The following is a 24,462-nucleotide window of genomic DNA, read 5'->3' as shown; positions in this document are numbered from 1 at the left end:
GTGCTGAGCAAGGTACCAGGACCCTTGTCAGCCAGTTTCCCACAGATGGCCTAGCAAGTACTCTGCCCAGGGCCTGATTTTGCAACTGTACAAACCGCTACTCCAACGGGGGCAGGATAATCTAGGGAGGGGAAGATACAGCTTCAGGAGACCTGCTCTGGGGTGTAAATTATGCTTCCCATTATTAGCTATGAGACACTGGGAAAGGAATTCAACCTCTCTGAGTCTCAGATAACAAACGTCTACAACAGATTTGGGAAGACTAGCTATAATGTATATCAAACTTTTACTATTATTTCTACTACTACAACTACTACTGCTGATAGTTAATATTTATGATACTTGTATTATGTGTCAGGTACTAATCCAAGTGGTTTACATATAGTAACTAGTTTAATTCTAAAAATAATTCTTCAAGGTAAATACCATTACTATCCCATTTTATAAATGAGAAAACTAGGTTTAAATAAGTTAGCAACCTGCACAAAACCAGAGGTATTAAGTCACAGAGCTTGAATTCAATCCAGACTTGCTAGATACCAAAATTAACCACTATATTATACTTCCTTGGCCTCTATACTAGTCTATGGAGAAGCTTTGCAATGGTGTACTGGTGTTCCTAGACAGTGATATAAGATAAAACTGAATATACAAGAGGGAGAAAGATTGTGAAGACAGAGAAAATACTGTCATTAATTGCAGATAATATGATCATCCAAGAATGGAAATTTGGTTGAGTATGCTAAGTCCTCCCCCCCGCTTAAAACACATAGAAATGCTGGATAAATTATAATAAAATATAATAAAAATCTTTTTTACATTCAGAGATGAGCTCAAAAGAAATAAATGGGAAACCTCAGATGCCAAAAACAAAGGCATCCCCACATCAGAGCAGTAAGCCTGAGAAGTGACACCACTACGGCCGAGGGGAACCCTTGGACCCCAGTATCAGCTCTAATGGTAAGGCAGTGGGAGGAGACCAGGTCTCTGGAGCTTGGGGAGTGGAAACTGAAACTCCAGCATGAAGCAGGGCCACAGAGGCACTCCTGCTGTGTAAGGGAGTTGCTGGCCTAGAGAAGTAACAAGGAAGCCCCTTTCTGCTAAGGGTCTAGGTGGGGGTGATGGCAGGGGTGGGGAAGTCTGTCACAACTAATCAACCTGCTCAGCATGGGTGTGGAGTCCCTAATTGTGCATAATTGCTCTAGGAGGCCACTTTTACAACCCACAATAAAAACTTTAAAAGCATATGAGGAAAGGGTTTGCCATGATGATTAGTGTCCTAAGAACTTGAAATAACATCATGACCTGAAAGAGATTATTTAATAAATGTTTAAAGACACAAAGAAAAAGAAATCATAATGAGACCATAGGGCACTATGAAAAAAAGAATAGCATATTTGAAAACATGAAATAGAACTTCTAGAATGAAATACCATAGACATGAAAAACTCAGTGGATGAGGTAAAATCATATATGTGAAAATTAGTGACAAATTCAGAAAATTATCCAGAATTAAGCACAAAGAGATAAGACATATGAAAATAAGAAGGACTTTCAAAGACAAGGAGGATATATGAGAAGAAACAGTGTATGTAAGTTCTAGGCGAGAGAACAGAGAAAAAGGAGAGAGGCATTATTCAGAGATACAGCCTGAGAAATTCATGGAACTGAAGAAGTGATGCATCTTCAATCTCAGGAAAACAGTGAGTCTCAAGCATAAAAATAAATCCATGCCTAGATGCATTATAGTAAAGGGTAGAACAGCAAAGACAAAGAGAACAACATTTAAATAAAAACAAGGAAGAAAGATCACACAGAAACGAATGACTGTTAGAGTTATGGCATATTCCTCACAGGTAATGACAGAGCCCAGCAGACAGTGGAATGAAGTCTTCAAAGAGCTAGAGAAAACGCTTGTCTACCTAGATTCTTCACTCAGCTATCACTAAAGCATGAAGTGAGATAAAGATATTTCAGACAAAGGACATACTCCAGAAGGCAAGAGTGATAGTCAAAAAACAATGGTGAGCAAAATATTGCTGAATATTAAGGCAAGTCTAAATAAGAATTGAATATAAAAATGTATGATTAGGGCTTCCCTGGTGGCGCAGTGGTTAAGAATCCGCCTGCCAACGCAGGGGACACGGGTTCGAGCCCTGGTCCGGGAAGATCTCACATGCCACGGAGCAACTAAGCCTGTGCACCACAACTACCGAACCTGTGCTCTAGAGCCCACAAGCCACAACTACTGAAGCCCATGCACTTAGAGCCTGTGCTCCGCAACAAGACAAGCCACTGCAATGAGAAGCCCGTGCACCACAACGAAGAGTAGTACCCACTCGCTGCAACTAGAGAAAGCCCGTGCGTAGCAACAAAGACCCAACGCAGCCAAAAATAAATAAATAAAAGTTTAAAAATGTATTATTGATTATTTCTATATGAAATGTCTTATAAAGCAAAGATGAGCTAAAATATAAGACAACAAGAACATGCAGGCTGGGGGGGGAGCTGATCAGAGGTATAAAGTTTGACTAACTGGAAACTGAGATATACAGATTGAAAAAATAAGGATAGCCGCCCAAAAACTACCCAACAACAATAAAAAACAGAAATAGAATGTATAACTATTACACAGAAAGAAATACAGAAAATTTTAATCAATTCAATAAAAGGCAGGAATAGATCAAAGCAGGAGCAAAGGAAATCATGGCAAATAGAAAATCTAAGACAATCAGAAGAGAAAATATTAGAATGAATGGGAGAATACAGCAAGTTTATAGGCACAAGGTAAGTATACAGCAATCAAATTGTTCCTATGCATCATCAACAACCAATTAGAAAACATAATGGGAAAACAATCTTATTCACTACAGCAACAAAACCTAGAAAACATCTAGAAAAAACAAAGAGAAAAGGACCTTTTTGAAGTATATAAAAGAAAACCTGTGAAAATGTAATGACGTATAGTTATCCCTCGGTATCCGCAGGGGATTGGTTCCAGGACCTCCATGAATACCAAAATCTGAGGACGCTCAAGTCCTTTAGATAAAATGGTGCAGTCCAGTCTGCCCTCCGTATGCCTAGGTTCTGCATCTGCAGAATCTTGTTTACACATAGAAGTACTCAGTATTATTCAAGATCAATTTTCAGATTAATCTATAACTTTAACCCAAGTCCAATCAAAATCTCAACAGTAACATTTGTGGTGGCTGAAAACTGAGTCCAAAATAATTATGAAAGGGTAAATGCCTAAGAAAGATGAAGACAATTCTAAAAAAAAAACAAAAAACAACTAGACGGAGACTTCCCTGTTAAAAATCAAAACACATTGCAAGGCTATAATAGTAAGTGCGGTGTTTGTGAGGAACAGAAATGTAGGTCATTGAACAAAATAAAGAGCCCACAGCAGATCCACACCAGTGAGGGAACTTGCTATGAAACAGAGGGAACTTTTTAAATCGGGAGGAAAATGACCCTTCAAACAAGTGGATTTGGATCACTGGCCTTCTACACAGAAGAATGTGAAACATATCCCTGTCTCACACTATACAGAAAAACTAATTCCAGATGTATTACAACCTTCAATGTGTGAAAATAAACCTTGAAATTATCAGGAGAAAATATAAAAGAATGTGTCTCTCTCTTTGGGATAGTGAAGTATTTTTTCAATTAGGAATAAAAACATAAACCATAAAGGCAAGGACTAAATACACTGAATACATTAAAATGAAAAATTTCTGTGTGACAAGACACTCTGTAAATAAAGGTAAAAGACAAGACACAGGAAAAAGGATTAATAATCAGAATCAATGTAGATCAATTAAAAGAAAAGACAACCTCTTAACAGGACAACAGCCATGGGGTATGAATATTCAGTCCACAGAAGAGGAAGGCACATGGCCAATAAACACATGAAAAGCTTCTTAATTTCACTGAAAATTAGGGAAATATGAAATAAACAATATACCATTTCCACACTATGAAATTGCAAAAATTTTAAATTCTGACATTAGAAGAAAAAGGGGTATTTTTATACACTATTCATTGAAGTATAAATGAACCCAGTAATTTTCTAATATCTAGTAAAATGTGTACAACCCAAGATTCAACAGTTTCATGTTTAACTCATAAATATATTCACAGAGAGACATAAGAAAATTCATTGCAATATTATTTGTGATAGTTAAAAATTAGGAAAACCTAAATATAAGATAAGTAATAATATGTAAATATGTAATATATTCATATGCTGGTAGATTATACAGCCATTAAAAAGAAGGAACTGGGCTTCCCTGGTGGCGCAGTGGCTGAGTCCGCCTGCCAATGCAGGGGACGCGGGTTTGTGCCCCGGTCTGGGAGGATCCCACGTGCCGTGGAGCGGCTGGGCCCGTGAGCCATGGCTGCTGCGCCTGCGTGTCCGGAGCCTGTGCTCCGCAACGGGAGAGGCCACAGCAGTGAGAGGCCCGCGTACCGCAAAAAAAAAAAAGAAGGAACTATATGAGTGGATGTTTACATATGCATGTTTGTATTTTTTCAAGATATATAATGTTGCATGAAAAAAACAAAGTCACAAAATGATACATAGCGTTGGAGGTCATTTAAGTAAACACACACACACATACAGCAATGCCTTACATAGTTTATGGATAAAGAGGTGTGTACACCAAAAGTGGTGACCTCCTGGGGAGCAGAGGGAGGAACAGAATGGGTCTTTTGGCCAGGTGGGCAAAAAGACTTTTACTATGGAAGAAAAAATGTTTTAACACAAAAAAGACAGGAAGTAGATATAATAATTTTAAAAATTCTGGGTAGTAGCAATATGGGTGTTATACTATTCTTTGTAGAGTATTTTTTAAAGTTCTAAAAAAGAAAGAAAAGAGAAAGTGCTTTGAAGATTTCTCAGACAAGATAGCATCAGCTATTTAGCAGGGAATAAGAGCAGTATCAAATGGATGAAACCAAATCCTTAGCCACAAGCTCCCTCTTCAATGTCATTGGATTTTCCAGTCACGGTCGTGCTCCCTCCTCTACCCTGTGTTGTCTCCTGCAAGCCAATGACAAGGGCTCTCTGGTACCATGCACTGGGGGTCTTTGAGTCTGGTCCTTTAGCACTGGGAAGGACTTGAGAGGGGACTGGGCCAGGCTTCTAGAGACAGGCGAGGAAAATGAAGCCAGAGGAGAGGCTTGTTCAGGGTCACACGGGAAGGCAGACGTCAAGGCTCATCTTCATCCTTCAGGGCTCGGCTCAAATGCTACTTCCTCAGATGACAGCTCCAGCTCCTGGTTTAGGTTAGGCCTGTCAACTCTCATTAAGTGCTCTGTTAGCACCTTGTGCTTTCCTTGCCTAAAATTCCTCACAGCTGTGTTTAATACTAGTTATCAGAATGCATGCTTAACACCGTATCTGTTGTTGTACTGCTCACCCATGATGAACCGCGTCTGTCTTGCTCATAGCGGTAATCCAGGAACGTAAGTGAAGAGCCTGATCCCGAAGTGACTGCTCTCCCGGCCTCTAAAGTGCTGTGCATTTAGGTTCCACGCTCATTTCTGAGTATAAATATTTAAAACTGCAGGACCTAATGGTTTACAAAACATGTTCACATCCACACAACCTGTGACATAGAATACTGCCCATTTTCTGGAGGAGGAAATTGAAGCTCAGAGACTTGAAATAACTTCATCAAGTTTGCATAAATAGTAAATGGAAAGGCTGGGATTTGAACTGAGGTTTATCTGATGCCAAGACATTTGGTTGATCCACTGCACCATGGCTACCAGATCAGTATCAGTGATTATTATTATTTTTTTAACATCTTTATTGGAGTATAATTGCTTTACAATGTTGTGTTAGTTTCTGCTGTATAACAAAGTGAATCAGCTATACCTATACATATATCCCCATATCCCCTCCCTCTTGTGTCTCCCTCCCACCCTCCCTATCCCACCCCTCTAGGTGGTCACAAAGCACCGAGCTGATCTCCCTGTGCGACGCAGCTGCTTCCCACTAGCTATCTATTTTATATTTGGTAGTGTATATATGTCCATGCCACTCTCTCACTTCGTCGCAGCTTACCCTCCCCCCTCCCTGTGTCCTCAAGTCCATTCTCTACGTCTGTCTTTATTCCTGTCCTGTCCCTAGGTTCTTCAGAACCATTTTTTTTTTAGATTCCATATATATGTGTTAGCATATGGTATTTGTTTTTCTCTTTCTGACTTACTTCACTCTGTATGACAGACTCTAGGTCCATCCACCTCACTACAAATGACTCAATTTCGTTTCTTTTTATGGCTGAGTAATATTCCATTGTATATATGTGCCTCATCTTCTTTATCCATTCATCTATCAGTGATTATTAATTTCCCTTACATTCCTCACAATTTCTTCAGAACTCTTCCCTCTTCTATTGCCCCCAGCCCTAAACCACCCTTCTGGTTAAAAGCACTCATGCTTCTGCCAGTGCAAGATCTTCTGCCTTTTCCTCCTTTTCCATCATCATCATCACCATCTTCCTCCTCCTCATGTATCTCCCTGCTATTAAAGTAGGAACAGACACAGAGTAAATCAGGATGTCTCAAACTGTGGACCTCACAGTCATATCCCCAGAGCTGAGCTCAGTGCCTTATACATAGGAAGTACTCAACAAATAGGAATTGAATTAAACTGAATGAATGAATTGAATATGAATGGAATTGAATCCATTCATTCACAAAGTAATACTCTCTACCAAAATTCCTCCGTCTAGGTAGAGATTAAGGTAGCACTCATAAAGTGTCACCTTCTCACAAACGTTGTTTGAATCAGGACTATCAGGATGTGCTAAAAAGGCTTCCCAGAGAATGGTGTTAGAGTAGATTCTTAGTAGCTAGAATCACCAAGCCTCTCTCCAGTTCATAGCCAGCCTTTGGCCAACTGGAGGAATGCTGGATCAGGCGCTTCTTGAGGAGTCAGAACAGAACTCCCACGGCAGAGCTCTCTTCCATACTTTTCTTGGATGCTGAGTCCTAGGCAAGTGGATTACGTCCCTCTACAACTTTTAATACCACTATTTCCTTGTCTATTTCTTTTAAAGCCTGTTTCAGCACCTGGGGAAACCCCAAACAGATGGTCATAGCAGCCAGAGACTAATAATATTTCACAATGGAGACTCCTGTACCTTGTGCCCTTGGTTGCTATGAGAGATGGGTTGGTTACCCATTATACATAAAGACAAAGAGACTCTCACACGTACATCAGTGCCCTGTTGCTTTTCAGTGGTAAGGAAGCCAGAGAGTGACTATGTCACTTGGGGAGAATAAATGATGTGCTTAACAAGGCATGGTCAAACCAAGTATTCTCAGGCACTCTGTTCAGGAGGTGATTGGCTACTTAAATACAGAGTCTGAACCTTGGTAGCACAATATTCCGTCCTCAGTGATATAGATCAGAGATTGGCAAACTATGGTCCACGGACCAAATTTGGCCCTCAACCTGCTTTTGTTCAGCCAGGAGCTAAGAATGGTTTTTGTAGATAAATGTTTGCAATCAATATGATGAAAAAGATCACTAATTTTGAACCCGATTTCAGCAAATGTTATTCCCCTAAAAAATCCATTCTTCAGGGCTTCCCTGGTGGCACAGTGGTTGAGAATCTGCCTGCTAATGCAGGGGACACGGGTTCGAGCCCTGGTCTGGGAGGATCCCACATGCCGCGGAGCAACTAGGACCGTGAGCCACAACTACTGAGCCTGCGCGTCTGGAGCCTGTGCTCCGCAACAAGAGAGGCCGCGATAGTGAGAGGCCCGCGCACCACGATGAAGAGTGGCCCCTGCTTGCCACAACTAGAGAAAGCCCTTGCACAGAAACGAAGACCCAACACAGCAAAAATAAATTAATTAATTAATAAACTCCTACCCCCAACATCTTCTTAAAAAAAAAATCCATTCTTCTCATTAGTAGACCCATATTGCAAAAGATTATATTCTATTATTATTATTATATTTTGAATTTCATCAATAAAAATTTTGGGGAAATTTTTTCTTTCTAGTTATATAAGGTCCAGTAAAGCCTAAGATATTTACTATCTATCCCTTTACAGAAAATTTTCCGATCACTGGTCTAGACCTTTTCAGACTTGCCTCCTGCCGTATCATTCCTCACGCTGGGAACATTTGCCATATCTGAATAGCTGTGGTCCCCAAATGCACATCTAGTTCCACATGCTCCAGCTATCCCTTCTGCCGGCAGTGTGTCACCTCCCTGCCCACTGATCGTTTTGTCTACTGACATCGGCTGATCCTTCAAAGTTCAGCTCAGATTATACCCTCCTCTCTGAGGTCTTCCCAGATCCTTCAAGTCAGACTAACAACACTCATCTTTTATCTGAGCAGTTCATGGTTCTGTTCCCAGAAACACAGACTGTGTGCACACAGAAGGGCAAAATTACCTCTTTATATTAGCCAAGTGGTGCTCGAACCCACTGGGGAGATGGATGATGAGCATAGCTGTTGTTTACTGAGCACTCACTATGGGCTAAGCATTATGCTAAGTACTGCACATATATCATTCATTCATTTGTTCAATTAAAACCTACTAAGCATCTCCTAAAGACCATGCACTAAGCTTGGTGCTTGGGGTGCAGTGGTAAATATTACAGGTAAGAGAGTCACAGACTTGGGCTTCCCTGGTGGCGCAGTAGTTGAGAGTCCGCCTGCCGATGCAGGGGACACGGGTTTGTGCCCCGGTCCGGGAAGATCCCACATGCCGCGGAGCAGCTGGGCCCATGAGCCATGGCCGCTGAGCCTGCGCGTCCGGAGCCTGTGCTCCGCAACGGGAGAGGCCACAGCAGTGAGAGGCCCGTGTACCGCAAAAAAAAAAAAAAAAGAGTCACAGACTTAATGAAATGTTAAGTCTTTCAACAACCTTGCAAGGTAGGTGTCATTGTCAACCAGGAAACAAAATCAGAGAAGAGAGGTTAAGCAACTTGACCAAAGACATAGAGTTAATAAATGGTAAGCAGGATTTGAACGCAAAGCTCCAAATAAAGCTAGATATCTGGGAGGGGCTGGAATTACTATTAAGTATTGTATTCTGTTTTTTGTTTTTTTGTTTTGTTTTTTGCGGTACGCAGGAGAGGCTCCGGACGCGCAGGCTCAGCGGCCATGGCTCACGGGCCCAGCCACTCCACGGCACGTGGGATCTTCCCGGACCGGGGCACGAACCCATGTCCCCTGCATCGGCAGGCGGACTCTCAACCACTGCGCCACCAGGGAAGCCCAAGTATTGCATTCTTAAAAGGCCTTCTTCATTCTTATCTTATTGGTAAAGACCTCTAGGAAGGAATATATAGTTCCTAATCTTTGCCTTCCCAGTGGAACTAACTCCATGCTTTTGACACACTGCACAGGTCAACAACTCCTCAGGAAGTAGTCCCTGATTCAGAATGAATCAGACCCCCCTTTCCTCTATATCCCCTCAATACCTTGTGCATATTTCTATTATTGTACTTGCTACCATTACTAGAATTTTCTTAATATGTTTCTCTCACTAGGAACTATGGAAACTTAATATGTTTCTCTCACTAGAAACTATAGTTTCTCTCACTAGACCAGGAACTCTTTTAGGACAGGTACTATGTAATTCATTTCTAAATCCCCAGGTTCTAGCAGAGTGCCTGATACAAGATGTGGCAGATGTTAAATGAATGAATCAATGAAAGACTTTTATTGGTAACCCACTCTGTTCTGTTCTCTCAGTGATAACAAAAGTGGGCAGCACTTACTGATGGGCATGCACTCCTAAAAGCATTAGCTCCCTCCACCTTCATCATGACTCTATGAACTCACTACTGTAATTATCTCCTTTTATTGATGAGAAATATGAAGGCTTTCTCAAGGTCACACAGATTTTTAGTTAGAGAGAGATGATTCAAACCCAGTTTTAGTGGTTACCAAATCCTTTACTGGCCACCAGGACACTGCCCAGGACTCATACAACCATCTCTTCCATGAATCTTCCAACAGGATTAACCAGCCCTTGTTGTGGCCCTTGAGAACTCTGGCCCTGATTAAACCTCACTAGGCCCTGCCTGGTACTTATGATACTTGCATCCATGTTACCTCCCCCACACGACGGCAAGCCCCCGTATGGGGGACCGTGTGCTCTGCACCTTGAATCCTCATAGCCCACAGCCCCAGCCGTTGCATGCTCCTAAGATGATGCACTGAACTTGAAATAAAAATGATATTAAGCCCACTACATTATTATTATGCTATTATGATCAAATAAATCCAACCTAATTCCCTGCTTTTATAGCATAAGCCTCTTTCACAATGGACTAAAAGCCCCGAAGGATAGAAAGGATTTAGAAAGAAGATGGAAGGTGGGCAGGAGGGACAATTGTGAGCAAAATCCAGCAATGGTTACGTGTGGAGCTTGTCATGGCTCAGCTCAGCCTGTGATTTGGCTAGATCACACGCTGGGGACCCTGAGATTTTAAGGTACAACCAGAACTGAGAATCTGCAGGAAAAAGCATCAGGTGTTGTGAAGGGAGCAGTGGGAAAAAATGCTGGATGCACCAGGTAGGTCAGATCCCGGAAAGCCTTGACCACAGGCTGAGCCGCCAAGGCCTTGCCCTGGAAGGGGATCCATGGAGAGTTCAGACAAGGAATAGTGAAACCATCCATCCCTCTCCCCCTGCAGAACCAGGTGGTGAAGGAGGATGGCGCGGGCTTAGGAGAGTGGGAGTTGGGGGGCAGGTAGCAGCCCTCCCAGGAATGGCATGTTGAACTGCGGGGACATGGCAGGGGTCAGCTTGAGCCCACGAGTGAGACACAGCTGGAGGCCGGAATGAGGAGAACCAGGTTCCTGAGCCAGCCCAGTCACCGACTGGTTGTGTGACCTCAGTCCCCAGACCTCCCTGACTCTATTCTTCATCTTTAAAGAGAGAGATGTTTACCTTAAAAGGTCATGATAAAGTCTAAATAAAAAAATATGTTAAAGCAATTGGCACTGTGCACTCAGCAAATGAGGCTGGAACTCACTTATGTCTCTGTTCTAACGTTCTGCTCTTCTGCTTTCTGCCATTGTCTATCTTTCGCCCATTATCACGGTTTAATAGAGAACGATTCTTAGGGGCCAAGAAGATTGCAAAAAGGCACTCTAGGATGTGCCACAACATGGGCCAGCTTTTTGAAGTCATTGCACAAAGTACACAGTGACCACAAGCAACAGCACAGTGGAGGCACTTATGGTGGCTTTTGTGGTTTGGGGCTTGGGTCCTATTTTCCTACCGAAAGAGGTTCCATCAGGCTTGTTCCTGCAAAGCCTCTTCATTCAGTTTGAAGAGAAACACACACTGACAATGGACTATGCAGGAATAGGGAGGATGGAGAAGACTACTATTACGTTATACATGTGTGGGTAGCTTTTGTGGGACTCTGGCGGGCCTATGCTCTCGCTCTCGGATGGGAACAACACAGACACACATGCTCCTTCCTCGCCTGACTCTTCTTCTGCTCATCCCTGATATGTTGGGGAGGCTGGGCTGTGGCCGCAGCATGTTATTCTTCTCACTCTCTTTCTTCCCACCCTCCCGGACTCCTACGGGTTTGATCCTCACTGACAGCTCGATATCCAGATATTTCTTTTCTGTTCTGCCTTTTCTCCTGAGCATCAAACTTATATCTCCGTTTACTTAGTTTGTAATTTGTTTCTTATTTTTTGTGGAGTTATAACAAACAGAATAAAGCCCATAAATCTTAATTGTCCGTATGTATAGACCCACATGACCACCATCCACATCAAGAGATAGAACATTTCCAACATCTTGGTCAATTACACCCCCCGACACCACCCCCAGAGATCATCACTATTCTGACATCCATCACCATCACTTACCTTTGCCTGTTTTTGAAATTTCATATAAATGGAATCATTCGGTAAGTACACTTATATCTGGTTTCATTCATTCATCATATGTCTGTAAGATCTATCCATATTAGTGAGTATTTCAGTAACTTTCTTTTTCTGCTATGTAACAGTGGATCTCAACCAGTGGCAATTTTGGCACACCCAGAGGGCTTTTGGCGATGTCTGGAAAGATTTTTGATTGTCACAACTTGGAGGGGGATAATGTGGGGAACGCTACTGGCAAGGCTTGGAAAGAGGCCAGGGATGATGCCAAACACCCTACAGTGCACAAGACAGCTCCTCACAACAAAGAATTATCTGGTCCAAAATGTCAGTAGTGCCGAGATTGAGAAACCCTGTGTATTCGTTTGCTATAGCTGCTCTAACAAATTACCACAAACTGAATGGCTTAAAACCACATGAATGTATTCCCTTATAGTTCTGTAGTTAAGAGTCAGAAATGGGTCTCACTGGCTAGAATCATGGTGTCAGCAGAAGCAAAGTGTTCCTTCTGAAGGCTCTGGGAAGAATCCATTTCCTTGTCTTTTCCAGCTTCTTAGAAGCTGGTGCATTCCTTGGTGCATGTCACACTTCCGTCTTCACAGCCAACAATGGCTGGCCAAGTCTTTATTACACTGCATCACTGTGACACTGCCTCTTTCACTTATAAGGGTCCCTGCGATTACAATGGGCCCATCTGGATAATCCAGGATACTCATCCCACCTCAAGAGCCTCAACTTAATGACATCTGCAAAGTCCCTTTTGCTTTGTAACATAACATATTCACAGGTTCCAGGAATTAGGATGTGGACATTCTGGGGTGGGGGAAGGGCACCATGATTCTGTCTACCACACCCTACCAGGAGACAGTCCACTGTATGAATATACCACAGTGTATTTCTCCTATTGTGGATGGACATTTGGGTTGATTTTACTTTCTAGCTATTATTAATAAAGCTGCTACACGTTCTTGTACAAGGCTTCTGCACTCATTTTTGCTAGGTATATACTCAAGAGTGCGATTGCTGGGTCATAGAGTAAACATATGTTTAACTTGAATAGATAATGCTGAAGAGTTGTATGAGGTGACTGTAGCAATATACACCCTTTACCAGCAGTGTGGGTTTCTATTTTCATTTTCTATTGAACACCTCCATGTAGTCTTTCTAAAGACACCTCAAATTCAACTTATCCAAAACTCTGCTATCTAACTCAGTGAATGACTGTTTCCCCAGACATCCAAAGCATCTAAAGGAAACATCCTAGACTCTTCCCTCTCCCTTTCTGCCGACTTTCAATTAGCCTTATGTTATTCTGTACCATCAGTGCTTGTTTACATCCTTTCGTGGCTGGAGGTCTTCATCATCTCTCACCTAGACCACAGCTTCCTTTCTGGATTCCATGCTCCCAGTCTAATCCCCTCCAATCCATCCTTCCCACTGCTGCCAAAGTCACCTTTGCTAAAAACCAAAACCTAATCCTCCTTCTTCATTTGCTCATAGGATAAAGGAGCTGGCCCAGCCTACCTACCTGGTCCACCTCTCGCCACTCTAGCCTCATCCAACGAGACCTCTACGTTTTACCTGCACAGAACTGCTGACAATTTCTCTTCTGTACTTTTGCTCAGACTGATCCCTTCCCCATGTAATGCCCATTCATCTTTGAAGATTCAGCCTACCAGTCCCTTCTCTACTGAACCCTTTCCCTGATAACCCTCAAATCAAGTAGACTTAGCCTCTCTCTCCTCTGCGCCCCACCAAACCCTGCATAGACTTTTTGTTAGGGCACCTATAACTTTTCAGCTCACCTGTCTCTCCCTAATAAACATAAGTCTTCCAAGAGCAAGGACTACTTTGTCTTCCTAGGAATTAGCCAGATATAGAGCAGACACTAATCAATATTCAGTGGATTGAAAATGGTTTGAGACAATACATGTTAGTATGACGTGGAGGAAGTGCCCTGTGTAGAGAGAGATTAGTGTTAGACAAAGTCTGTGCCTTCAACAGTTTTAAAACCTAAAGACAGACAAGAGGCCTTGTGGGTCCTCAGCTCTAACAGGGAAGTAACAGGACCACTTCTTCAGAGCTACTATAAAGATTACAGGCGAAAATGCGTCTAAAGTTTCTAGCAGCCTGCCAGGCATATAGGAGGCACTTGATTAAGTACTACTATTGTTTCTAACGGTGAAAACTAGCATCTTTAGTGAACCTCGAGAGAATTTTTAGTTTGCTGGTCACGGTCCATTTGCAGTTTTCTTCATTTGGCAGAGAATTAGAAGCTCACCTGCCTAGATGTCTACAACTGACCTAATTTGAAAAGCCAAAGCTGTATTGATTACAGAGATGTCTCTTTAATCCCAGTGGACATGGTTGGATTCTTTTAGTTTTATATCCTGGACACAGTGATTCTTTGTGATTATAGATTTAGAACTATCACTGGCTTGACTTTTTTTGAAAGTTCGTAGATGCATTAGATGCCTTTTTTTTCTAGGACAGCAACCAAGGATTAACTGTGCGTATCTTATCTCCTCTCCTCTTTGTGGGTTAGTTTCAGTAACATTATATCTAACTGCTCAAGGTCAACCAATGATCTAGAAAAATGCTTTGCACACAGTAATTCCTCAGTAAAAATTTCCAGGGCAGCATAAGGCTTTGCTGAGTTAGGTGCCCAATGTGGTTTCCATGATTAGTCTCTCTCCTGCTTTTCTTCCCTCCCTTCCGATCACTCTTTTGTCTTTTTCATGGTTATCCCTTCTGCTGTCAGTACCCCAAATACATGTATCCCTCAGGGCTCCACTCTCTGATGGCTAATTTTCTCTACATCCTCTCTAGGGATGATTTCACCTCCTCCCATGGCTTTAATAATATCCATAGGGCTTCCCTGGTGGCGCAGTGGTTGAGAATCTGCCTGCTTATGCAGGGGACACGGGTTCGAGCCCTGGTTTGGGCGGATCCCACATGCCGCGGAGAAACTAGGACCATGAGCCACAACTACTGAGCCTGCGCGTCTGGAGCCTGTGCTCCGCAACAAGAGAGGCCGCGATAGTGAGAGGCCCGCGCACCGCGATGAAGAGTGGCTCCCGCTTGCCACAACTAGAGAAAGCCCTCGCACAGAAACGACGACCCAACACAGCAAAAATAAATTAATTAATTAATAAACTCCTATCCCCAACATCTTCTTAAAAAAATAAAAATAAATAAAATAATAATAATATCCACAGGATGTTTCAAATCACAGCCCGATCTCTCTCTACACTTCAGATCCATTTACTCAGCTGCCCCTTGAAATTTCTTGTCAGATATCTCATAGACAACTCAAATTCTAGATACTAAAAATAAGCTCAACTTCCACTCCTGACTTTCTTCTCCTCTACATTCATCATAGAATTCTAAATAAAAGTCTGTTGCTTTCTTTTTTAAATATCTTTATTGGAGTATAATTGCTTTACAACGTTGTGTTAGTTTCTGCTATACGACAAAGTGAATCGGCTATATGTATACATATAGCCCCATACCCCCTCCCTCTTGAGTCTCCCTCCCACCCTCCCTATCCCATCCCTCTGTTCCAATGACTAGGACCACTACCAGTTAATCACCCAAACCAGAAAAGAGTTATCCTGGATTTACCCTCTTCCTTGCATCTCAATTGGTCATTACGATCTGTTTTTCAGTAACTGTATGGACTATGTTACAAATCTCCAGTCCCACAGCCTCAGTTCAGGCTTTATCGTTGTCCCTGGATTATTCCAGTAGGCTCGTTACTGAAAGGCCACCCTTTCTCTAACCTCCCCTGGTCACCGGTCAGTGGGACATTAATAAAATTTAAATCATATTAAACTATCATGTAGTTCCTCTACCTAGATTCCTTCAGTGACTCATTTCTTTAAAAAAAAAAAAAAAATCCAAACTCCTCAGCCAGGGATATAAAACTGTTCCTAACGTGACCTATGCCTACCTCTCAGAGCATAAAAGGTAAAGGAATAGTAAAAATAAGAGCAAAACTTACTGAAAAGGGAGATGATCGACAAAACCAAAATTTGATTCTTTGAAAAGACTAAGCAAACCTCAATAAGACAATTATGAAAAAAAAGAGACAAGGCACCAATTAATATTAAGTATGAAAGGGGATGTAACTGCAGATAAGTGGAGATGATTTTAAAATCCACAAGATAGTGCTATGGTGACTCTTACGTCAATAAATTTAAAAATTAAAAAAAATTATAACATTTCCTAGAAAAATATAAATTACTAAAATTGGCTCAAGAAGAAATACAAAAGCTGAATAAATGAATAACTATTAAAGACATCAAACTGGTAGTTAAAAACTAGTCTCTTCATGAAAAAGACACCAGGTACAGAGAGCTTTACAGGAGACCCTTATCAGATATTTGAGGAGGAGTACTTGTTATAAGAATTGTTCCAAATAACTGAAAAAGAGCAAAATCTAACTATCTAACTTTATAGACATAACCATGATTCCAATACTGTACCCGACTGACATAAAAAAGGAAAAAATTTTAGACTAATTTCACTTATGAATAGATATGCAAACATTTCAAATAAAAAGTAGCAAAAGAATTCAGCACCATAAACTATATTTTTAAGTAAGATTTATCCTAGGAATGGAAAGATGGTTCAGTATCAGAAAAATCTATTAGCAGATTAAAAATAAAAAGCATAAGACTTTCTCAGTTGATGTCAAAAAAATCATTTAATAAAATTCAATACCAACTAATAAGAACCTGCTGTATAAAAAGTAAATAAAATGGAATTCAAAAAAAAATTCAATACCAATCCACATTTTTAGAAACCCCTAACAAACTAGTATAAAGACAAGCTTCTTAACCTGATATGACGCTATATTATAATGACACAGAGCAATCCTCATTCTTAATGATGAAACTTAAGAAGCATTCCCATGTCGCAAGACAAAGAAGCCTATTATCAAAACTATATGGAGGGACTTCCCTGGTGGTGCAATGGTTAAGAATCTGCCTGCCAATGCAGGGGACACGAGTTCGAGCCCTAGTCCGGGAAGATCGCACATGCTGCGGAGCAACAAAGGCCGTGCAGGAAATGCAAATCAACACTACAAAGAGGTAGTGAGCCTGTGCTCTAGAGCCTGCGAGCCACAACTGCTGAACTAGAGCCCGTGCTCTGTAACAAGAGAAGCCACCACAATGAGAAGCCCACGCACCCCAATGAAGTGTAGCCCCCGCTCTCAGCAACTAGAGAAAGCCCGTGCAGCAACAAAGACCCAATGCAGCCAGAAAGAAAGAAAGAAAAAGCATTAAAAAAAAAAACTATATGGATATCCTCACCAGTGTAGCAATATACATACACACAGAAATATATGAATATCAGAATGAAGACAATAAACTGGTATTTGCTAAAAGTATACACATTATCTCCACAGACAGTCCAAGAGAATCTACAAACAAAATTAGAGTGTGGTAAAGTTGTTGAATACAATAAAAACATATAAAAATTAATACATATGAGCAATAACAAATTAGAAAATGTAATAAGATATATGCTTGAAAATAGGAAAACTAATTTTAAATAGCTCAGAAAAAAAGATGATAGTATGGCATTAGCTCAGATTAATGGAATAGAACAGAGATCTCAGAAATATATTCAAGCATACGCGACCCTTATGTGATAGAAGAGATATCAGTGGGGATATTAATGGGGAAAAGTTGAACTGTTAAAAAGGGTATTGGGGGCTTCCCTGGTGGCGCACTGGTTGAGAGTCCGCCTGCTGATGCAGGGGACACGGGTTCGTGCCCTGGTCCAGGAAGATCCCACGTGCCGCGGAGCGGCTGGGCCCATGAGCCATGGCCGCTGAGCCTGCGCGTCCGGAGCCTGTGCTCCGCAACGGGAGAGGCCACGGCGGTGAGAGGCCCGCGTACTGCAAAAAAAAAAAAAAAAAAAAAGGGTATTGGGATAAATGACTTTCCATATGGGAAAAAGGAAAATCAGTTCCCTGCCTCATTCCATACATAAAGTTAAATCCAATTATATTACTAGAGGCTTAAATATAGAAAAATAAAACTTAAAAACTATTGTGTGTGTATGTTATTTTTGTGGAGAAAATTACAAAATGTAAGTGAAGGACAAAAAGACAAATAAATGGCAAGCAATACCACGTTCGTATATGGGAAAACTCAATACCTTTAAGATAGCAAATCTTCCCAAGCGGTGTCTTCACAAGCAAGTCTGAAGTTAACCTGCATAAAAATTACCTAGAGTGCTTCTTAAAATATAGATTCTTAGGCTCCATTTTAAAAGTACTGAATCAGCACGTCTGAGGATGAGGCCCGGGAATCTGCATTTTAGAAAGCTCTCCAGATGATTTTTTTGTGTACTGAATTTTGAGAACCTCCGTCTTAAGGGAAGAGGTCATAACCTGAATTGCACATGAGAATTATCTGGCGCAGTTTGAAAAGATTCACATGCGCAGGCTATACCCCAGACCAATTAAATCAGAATCTCTGGACAAGGCAGCTATGTAACAGCATTTTTTTTTTTTTTTTTTTTTTTTGCGGTACGCGGGCCTCTCACTGCCGTGGCCTCTCCCGTTGCGGAGCACAGGCTCCGGACGCGCAGGCTCAGCGGCCATGGCTCACGGGCCCAGCTGCTCTGTGGCATGTGGAATCTTCCAGGACCGGGGCACGAACCCATGTCCCCTGCACCGGCAGACGGACTCTCAACCACTGCGCCACCAGGGAAGCCCTGTAACAGCATTTTTAAAGTTCTCCAGTGATTCCATTGTACAGCCAAGGTTGGGGACCACTGCCCTGGGTGAAGGTGCACCTAGAGTTAGGTCTGTAGGGTTTCCTGCCCTTCCCCATTTGAACATTGACTTCTAGTGCTAACCCAGTAGGAATCCCCCTTTATTTTGATTAAGGAAAACACAATTTCTTTACATAGGGTTATCACTTTTTGGTATCTCCAGTATCCTGTCTGATACATTGCAGGGGCTTGGTGGTCATTTTCCAAAATTAATTCAGCTAAATGAAACTGAATGAAATGAATCGATATGTAGGTGAATAAATTTTTCATCTAACTTTAAAACTTTCACTGGATTCAACAAATCTATATGATAGTTAGGCACAATGTTACACTGTGAGAGGTACAGAGAGGAACAAAATACAGCCCTTCCCTTCAAGTGTTCCTATCTGGTAGGGGAGGCAGCCAGAGGCAAAAGTATCTTACAGTCAAGCAGACAATGACAAGTGTACAGAATACGAAAGGGGAATAAGAGAAAAATTAGTCCTGCATGGCAGGACCTGGAAGGCGTTGTTGAAGACTAGTATCTGAGATTGGCCTTGAAGTATGGCTGGGATTTAGTTAGGAAGATCCTAGGGAAACGGGCAGTTGCCCTGTAGGCACAGGGCAGTTCTGTATAGCATAAGCTAAGTCAGATGGGCCTTTCTCTAACCTTTATGGAAGACTGCAGGGTAGATAGGAAAGGCTCTTTTTCTTTCTGATTTCCTTGTTACCGCTCTCATTTTTCAAGTACTATTTTGCCTCTGGTTTATTAATTCTACTTCCTGGTGCCCCAGCTGATTTCTTCCAGGAAAAGTTGCTCATTAGCATTTCTATGGGGAGCACCTGCTACCCTATCTATCACTCTTAACCGACGGCTGGGGCAATGGGGTTGGCTGCGAGAGGAATTTTAATTCCCTCCTATGACTCATCTATTTCCTAACTGAGAATGCTAGGTCTAAAGTCACAAATAGCTGCGCAGTAAAATCCATCCTTAACATTAAAAATAACAAAGACATGTTTCTCAATTTTATAATGTCATTTATGTCATACGAATGTATTGAAAATCAACTTCATGATTGAGAATAATTCTAAAGATACCTCAGATACCGCTTGAATGCAAAAAGTCTCAGGCTAGTGTGGATAGGTTATGAATTAAATGAACTGTTGAACAGGGAAGGTTTCTCAAAACCATAGCGTCAAAGGACATTTGATGTTATCTACTGATTGTACATTGCAGGAGGAAACCAAATAGCATGTATATGACTCTGGATGCTGAATATATATTTTATATTATGTACCAATATATCAAGCTGATGGGTTGTATATCCTTTCTCTATTTAAGCAAACTGCTCACACTGATGTTACATGACAGATGTCATTTGTAAAGCCCATGAGATGAACCAGTCACCATGGTGTAAACCACCATGATTTATGTAGAGCGGCAGTAGAAAAGGATTTGTCAGATTATCAGTGAAATGTAGCCCAGCTTGGCTTCTAAGGTGATGTAAGGCTCATCTACAGAAGACATGGAACATACTTAAATTCAGGAGATATTTAGAATCCTAGCAAGGAAAAGGATGTGAGAGAATAGGGGGGAAGAAACAATCAATGTTCCAGATAAGCCTATAATTTCCAGGCATTTTTTTCTTTATTGTATACTTAATTAATTGATTATCTTATTTCTTCATATCTACTTTCACCCAAAGTGCATTTCCCTATTATTAGTTAATTTTTCTTCTGGAACAAAAAATAATGTTAAATTTCACATCAAATTTGTCGAGTACTTAAATTGTCCATTAAAGAAATTGATGTTTCTTAGCAATACTCATTCTCTTAGTGCTTCAAAACCCTTCTGATGATACGGCAAAATGGAACGGCTGATCCCAAAGTCATATGCATAATTAAATTTTACAGAAGACTCAAATTAGAAAAAAATGTTTTTTGAGGTACACAGAGATTTTTCTTGACAGGTTGATGAAATTCTAATAGCTATGAAAAATAATCATTCTTACCAGCTGCAAGAGCATAGCCTGCCCCTATTCAATCAAATCACTTGCAGGATGTGTGTAATTCTAACTGTAAAGCATGACATGCTTACTGCACAGTTAAGGTGTTGTTTGGGAGGAAAGAGCCTACACAGAACAAAGGTACAACCCAAAATATTTGGAGTGAGTTGTGTCTGAAGGGTGGTTTACGCCCTGACTGAACCATCATTTACGAACAAAGCAAGTCCTACCAGCCTGGAAACATAAACTGAGTAGGATCATCAAATGAGATTTGAGAATCTGGATCTCTCTTGATTGGCATTGACTGTATTGAGGTGAGGAGAGGTAGATTCTGTCTGGTAGGTGGTAAGGTTCCACCTGCCGCAGGGTGGTAGACTGCGAGTAGGATGATGAAGAGGCCAGTCCAGAAATCTGTGATGTTAGGCCAACCTTAGGGTTCTTAGGGAACAAAGGTAGGGCCTTGTAAACAACAAAGCCATGACAGAGTCATAAGATTGTATCCTGGCTTTGTTTTTTTATTCCCCTTGCTTATTTGTTTCCTTTCTTTTCTTTTTGATTCTCCTTGGTAACAGCATAAAGGTTTTGTGAAAATTCCACCTTCTCATAGCTAGAACCAAGGAAAAGGATCCATGTCCTTGCCTGACCCAGAGCTTTAAAAGGAAGTGGTGTATTCCTGGGGGACCAGTGTGGTCATGATAACAAGACACCAAGAGACAAATGCCAGGTGGGAGGTAGAATTCAGGAAGAAGGAATAGGGGCCAATTGATTAACTGCCCCTTTTCATTGGGAAATGCTTTCCAGAGGTAATACCTGAGTGGGGGGCAGATTTTGCCTTAACAAGAGAGGATGTCTATCAATGCTATTCTTCCTCAGCATAAGAGGGAGTGTTTGTCATATTTAATGGAGAAGGACATCAGTCTGATGAGGCTATATATACGGTCCTGGCAAAAGACACTAACTCTGCAGTCCTCCTGTCCACACCCTCCTGCAGGAAGGAGGCAACTGGCTGTGGCATTGATGAAGGACCCCATAAGCCACATTTTGAACACCTCTAGCTCAATTACTCATCGTGTACATCTTCTTCCCCAGAGACCCCAAACCCAATGCCACATATTCAGAGTCAACAGTGATCTGTCAGCTAATTGTTTCCATTTGAAACATAAGGGCAGGACTGAAAGCTAAGCATTCAGAAATACATATTAAATGAATGAAGGGTGAGAAAGCAGACTGGAAGGACTGAGGCTGCAGCAGAGGGAGAATTCTAGAAAAAGAGAGAGAGAGAAAGAGAATGAATGAATAAATATGCTCTGTGGAAGGCATTCATTTAAAGGGAATTTAAATGTGCTGAAGAGGGGGTTCTTGGTGGTAACAGAATGAGAACCACATTTGGCAAACATGAAAGGAAAGGAGATGCATCAATAGGGGAGAAGGCTGGAAGTGTCTGGGAAGTGGAAATCAAAATAATGAGGCATCATGTAGAAGGCTGGAATGGAACCAAGATGTACTAATTACCTACCATGTGCCAGGCATAATTCTCCTCCTGAATCATCTCATTTAATCTTCAAAATGTCTAGCACAGTGCTTAGCATATAGTAGGTGCTCAAAAATATGTTGAGTATTTAATATTAAATCAATACATGAGCAAACAATCTAAGCGAAGAATCTATTATCCATCACGTCTTACAGATAAGAACCCTAGGCCAAGAAATGTTAAGAAATTTGCCCAGTGAGTCACAGCTAGAGGTGTAAGGAATCTGCCTTCAGCATAAGTGGCTGAAAGAGGAGGGTGCTCTATAAGGGACCGGCAGGGAATCTAGAAAAGGGTGTGGTGCTTGGTGGTCTCCCAGGGATTGAGACAGAGGGGGTAAGAATGAAGGGCCAAGTGAACCGGGCTAGGGAGGAGGGGAAGGGGGAGAGATCACTCTTCTTTGGGGAGGATTGGCCATGCAGGAAGGCACGGAGGCCCTTGGGCGGCAGCTGAGCCAGCAAGGGGCAGCATCCAGGCTAATGCAGCCAGTGAGTTGGGTGGGGCAGAATGGAAGCACAGCCAGTGAAGAAACTGCAAAGGTCTCTGTTGGGCAGGCAGGGACTCGGGTTGGGGCAGAGATGGGGAAAAGATGGCTGAAGTGGTTAAGTGAAAGACTTTGGCAAGATGGGATGGATAATACTAACAGCTTTCACAAAAGAAAGAGCCAAAGAGCAGTCGGCCAGGGCTGGGGAGGGGGAGAGGGTGTGTTCTGGGCTGGAGGGGGAGGATGACAGGGAGGCCTGCGATGCAGAGAATCTGTGGGAAAGGGTAAGGATGACCAGCCCCGTGGCCTGAGCTACGGGCTGCGTCTCACCTGTAAGAGCTGCTCACGGCACTCGCCACCTCCTCGCGGATTTGCCTGTTGAGGGCGTCGGCCGCCGCACGCCCCTTGCCCCCCTCGGGGCCCGTGGCCTGGACCTGGGCCTGGGCTGCGGGCAGCAGCGTCTGCTCGTGCCCCAGCCCCTCGGCGCGACGCACCATCCAGGCGGGCCCAGGCTTCTTGCGTGTGTCGCGCTCTTCCGCACTGGTTGATCTTCCAGCCGCAAGGCCACCTGCTCCTCCAGGGGCCGCCTCCTGCTCCTGGGCCTCGGCGGCGGCCTGCACCGGCCACCGCTCCTGGCTCTGCGGCCGGCGCTGAGGCGCCCCGAGCACAGGCGCCGCCGCCTGGGAGGACGTGGGGATATGCACCGGCTTGGGAATCCACGGGTGGTCCCCGCGTCGCGGCAGCGGCCAGGCGCGGAAGTCCTTCTGGTACTGGGTCTCGCGCTCAAAGGGCGCGTCCGAAGGCTGGTACTCGCTGCGCGGCCGGCAGCTCGGCTCCGGCCGCTGCACCTTCCAGGCGCGGTAGTCCTGCCGCATCACCGAGTCCGCGGGGCCCGCGCTGGAGGTGGAGCCGGAGCCGGAGCCCGGTCCCGGGCCGCTCCGGCCAGAGGTGGCCCCAACCTCGCGTTCGCCGCTAGGCCCCGGCGCCGGCCCTGTTGCCCGGGCAACCACATCCCCTTCGCCTTGGGCCGGCTGCGTTTCTATGGCGACCGCGCGCGCCGAGGGGGGCGCGGGCGCCTGCTGTGCAGGCTGCGCCGGCTGCTGGTGCGGCGGCTGGGCGCCCGGGTGCTCGGTGGCCTCCGAGTACTTGGTGAAAACCAGCGGCACGGCGATGTCTGCCTTGTCCAGCTGGTTCCAGAAGCGGGCGATGCAGCAGGCGCGCGTGATGCACGGCCACGCCATGGTGCTCGCCTCAGAGCTAGTCCTCCCTCTTCTTGCTCGTTTCTAAAGCAAGTCCCTAATCTTCCTCAGCCCCCTGGCCCTCGTCCGGCCAATCTGGTTCTCACCGTGTTTTCCTTGGTGGCCTGAGCTACCGCCCCCTCCTACCTCAGAGAGCACCCGGGAAGGTTGCGTGGGCAGAGCTATCACTGAGAAAGTCCGTAAAGTCCCTCGATGCCCGGCTGTAAACGCCTCCGGGAGCCGCCGCACAGGTCTCGGGAGCGCGGTCTGCTGTAGGCTGCGCAGCGTGAGACACCGCGTCCCGGGTCCCCAGGCGAGGGCGTCTGGGACGCGCCCCTCCCTGCGGCTGCTGCGGCGCTCAGACCCCTGCCAAGCAAGGCAACGCGAGGCGAGGTGACTGCAGGCTTAAGCCATGGCGCAGAGGAAGGGCCGGGCAGTGTGGCCGCAGGGGCCGCGGACAAAGCTCTATCTTCTTCCCGCCGGCGTCCAGTCGCAGCCGGCCACCTAGCAGGGTTCAGAGGAGATCACCTCTCGAGGAGACCGA

At 43.5% G+C, this 24,462-nt stretch overlaps 1 protein-coding gene across 1 annotated transcript in view; it reads right to left on the bottom strand.

The window, feature by feature from the left end:
• MAP6 (microtubule associated protein 6) overlaps positions 1-23,921 on the bottom strand; it is a gene marked incomplete at both ends in the record, with an annotated part of 61,371 nt that extends 37,450 nt beyond the window's left edge. Inside the window, one exon of the mRNA XM_082661189.1 lies at positions 23,011-23,921. Coding sequence (XP_082517315.1) covers positions 23,011-23,921 — 911 coding nt within the window. The remainder of the gene's footprint in view (positions 1-23,010) is intronic.
• Between the last annotated feature and the right edge of the window lie 541 nt (positions 23,922-24,462).

The sequence above is a fragment of the Grampus griseus genome, assembly GCF_964374135.1.
Source record: "Grampus griseus genome assembly, chromosome: 8".
NCBI classification, from domain to species: domain Eukaryota; kingdom Metazoa; phylum Chordata; class Mammalia; order Artiodactyla; family Delphinidae; genus Grampus; species Grampus griseus.
The sequence above is the reverse complement of the archived record's forward strand: the minus strand, read 5'-3'. Positions and strand labels throughout refer to the sequence as shown.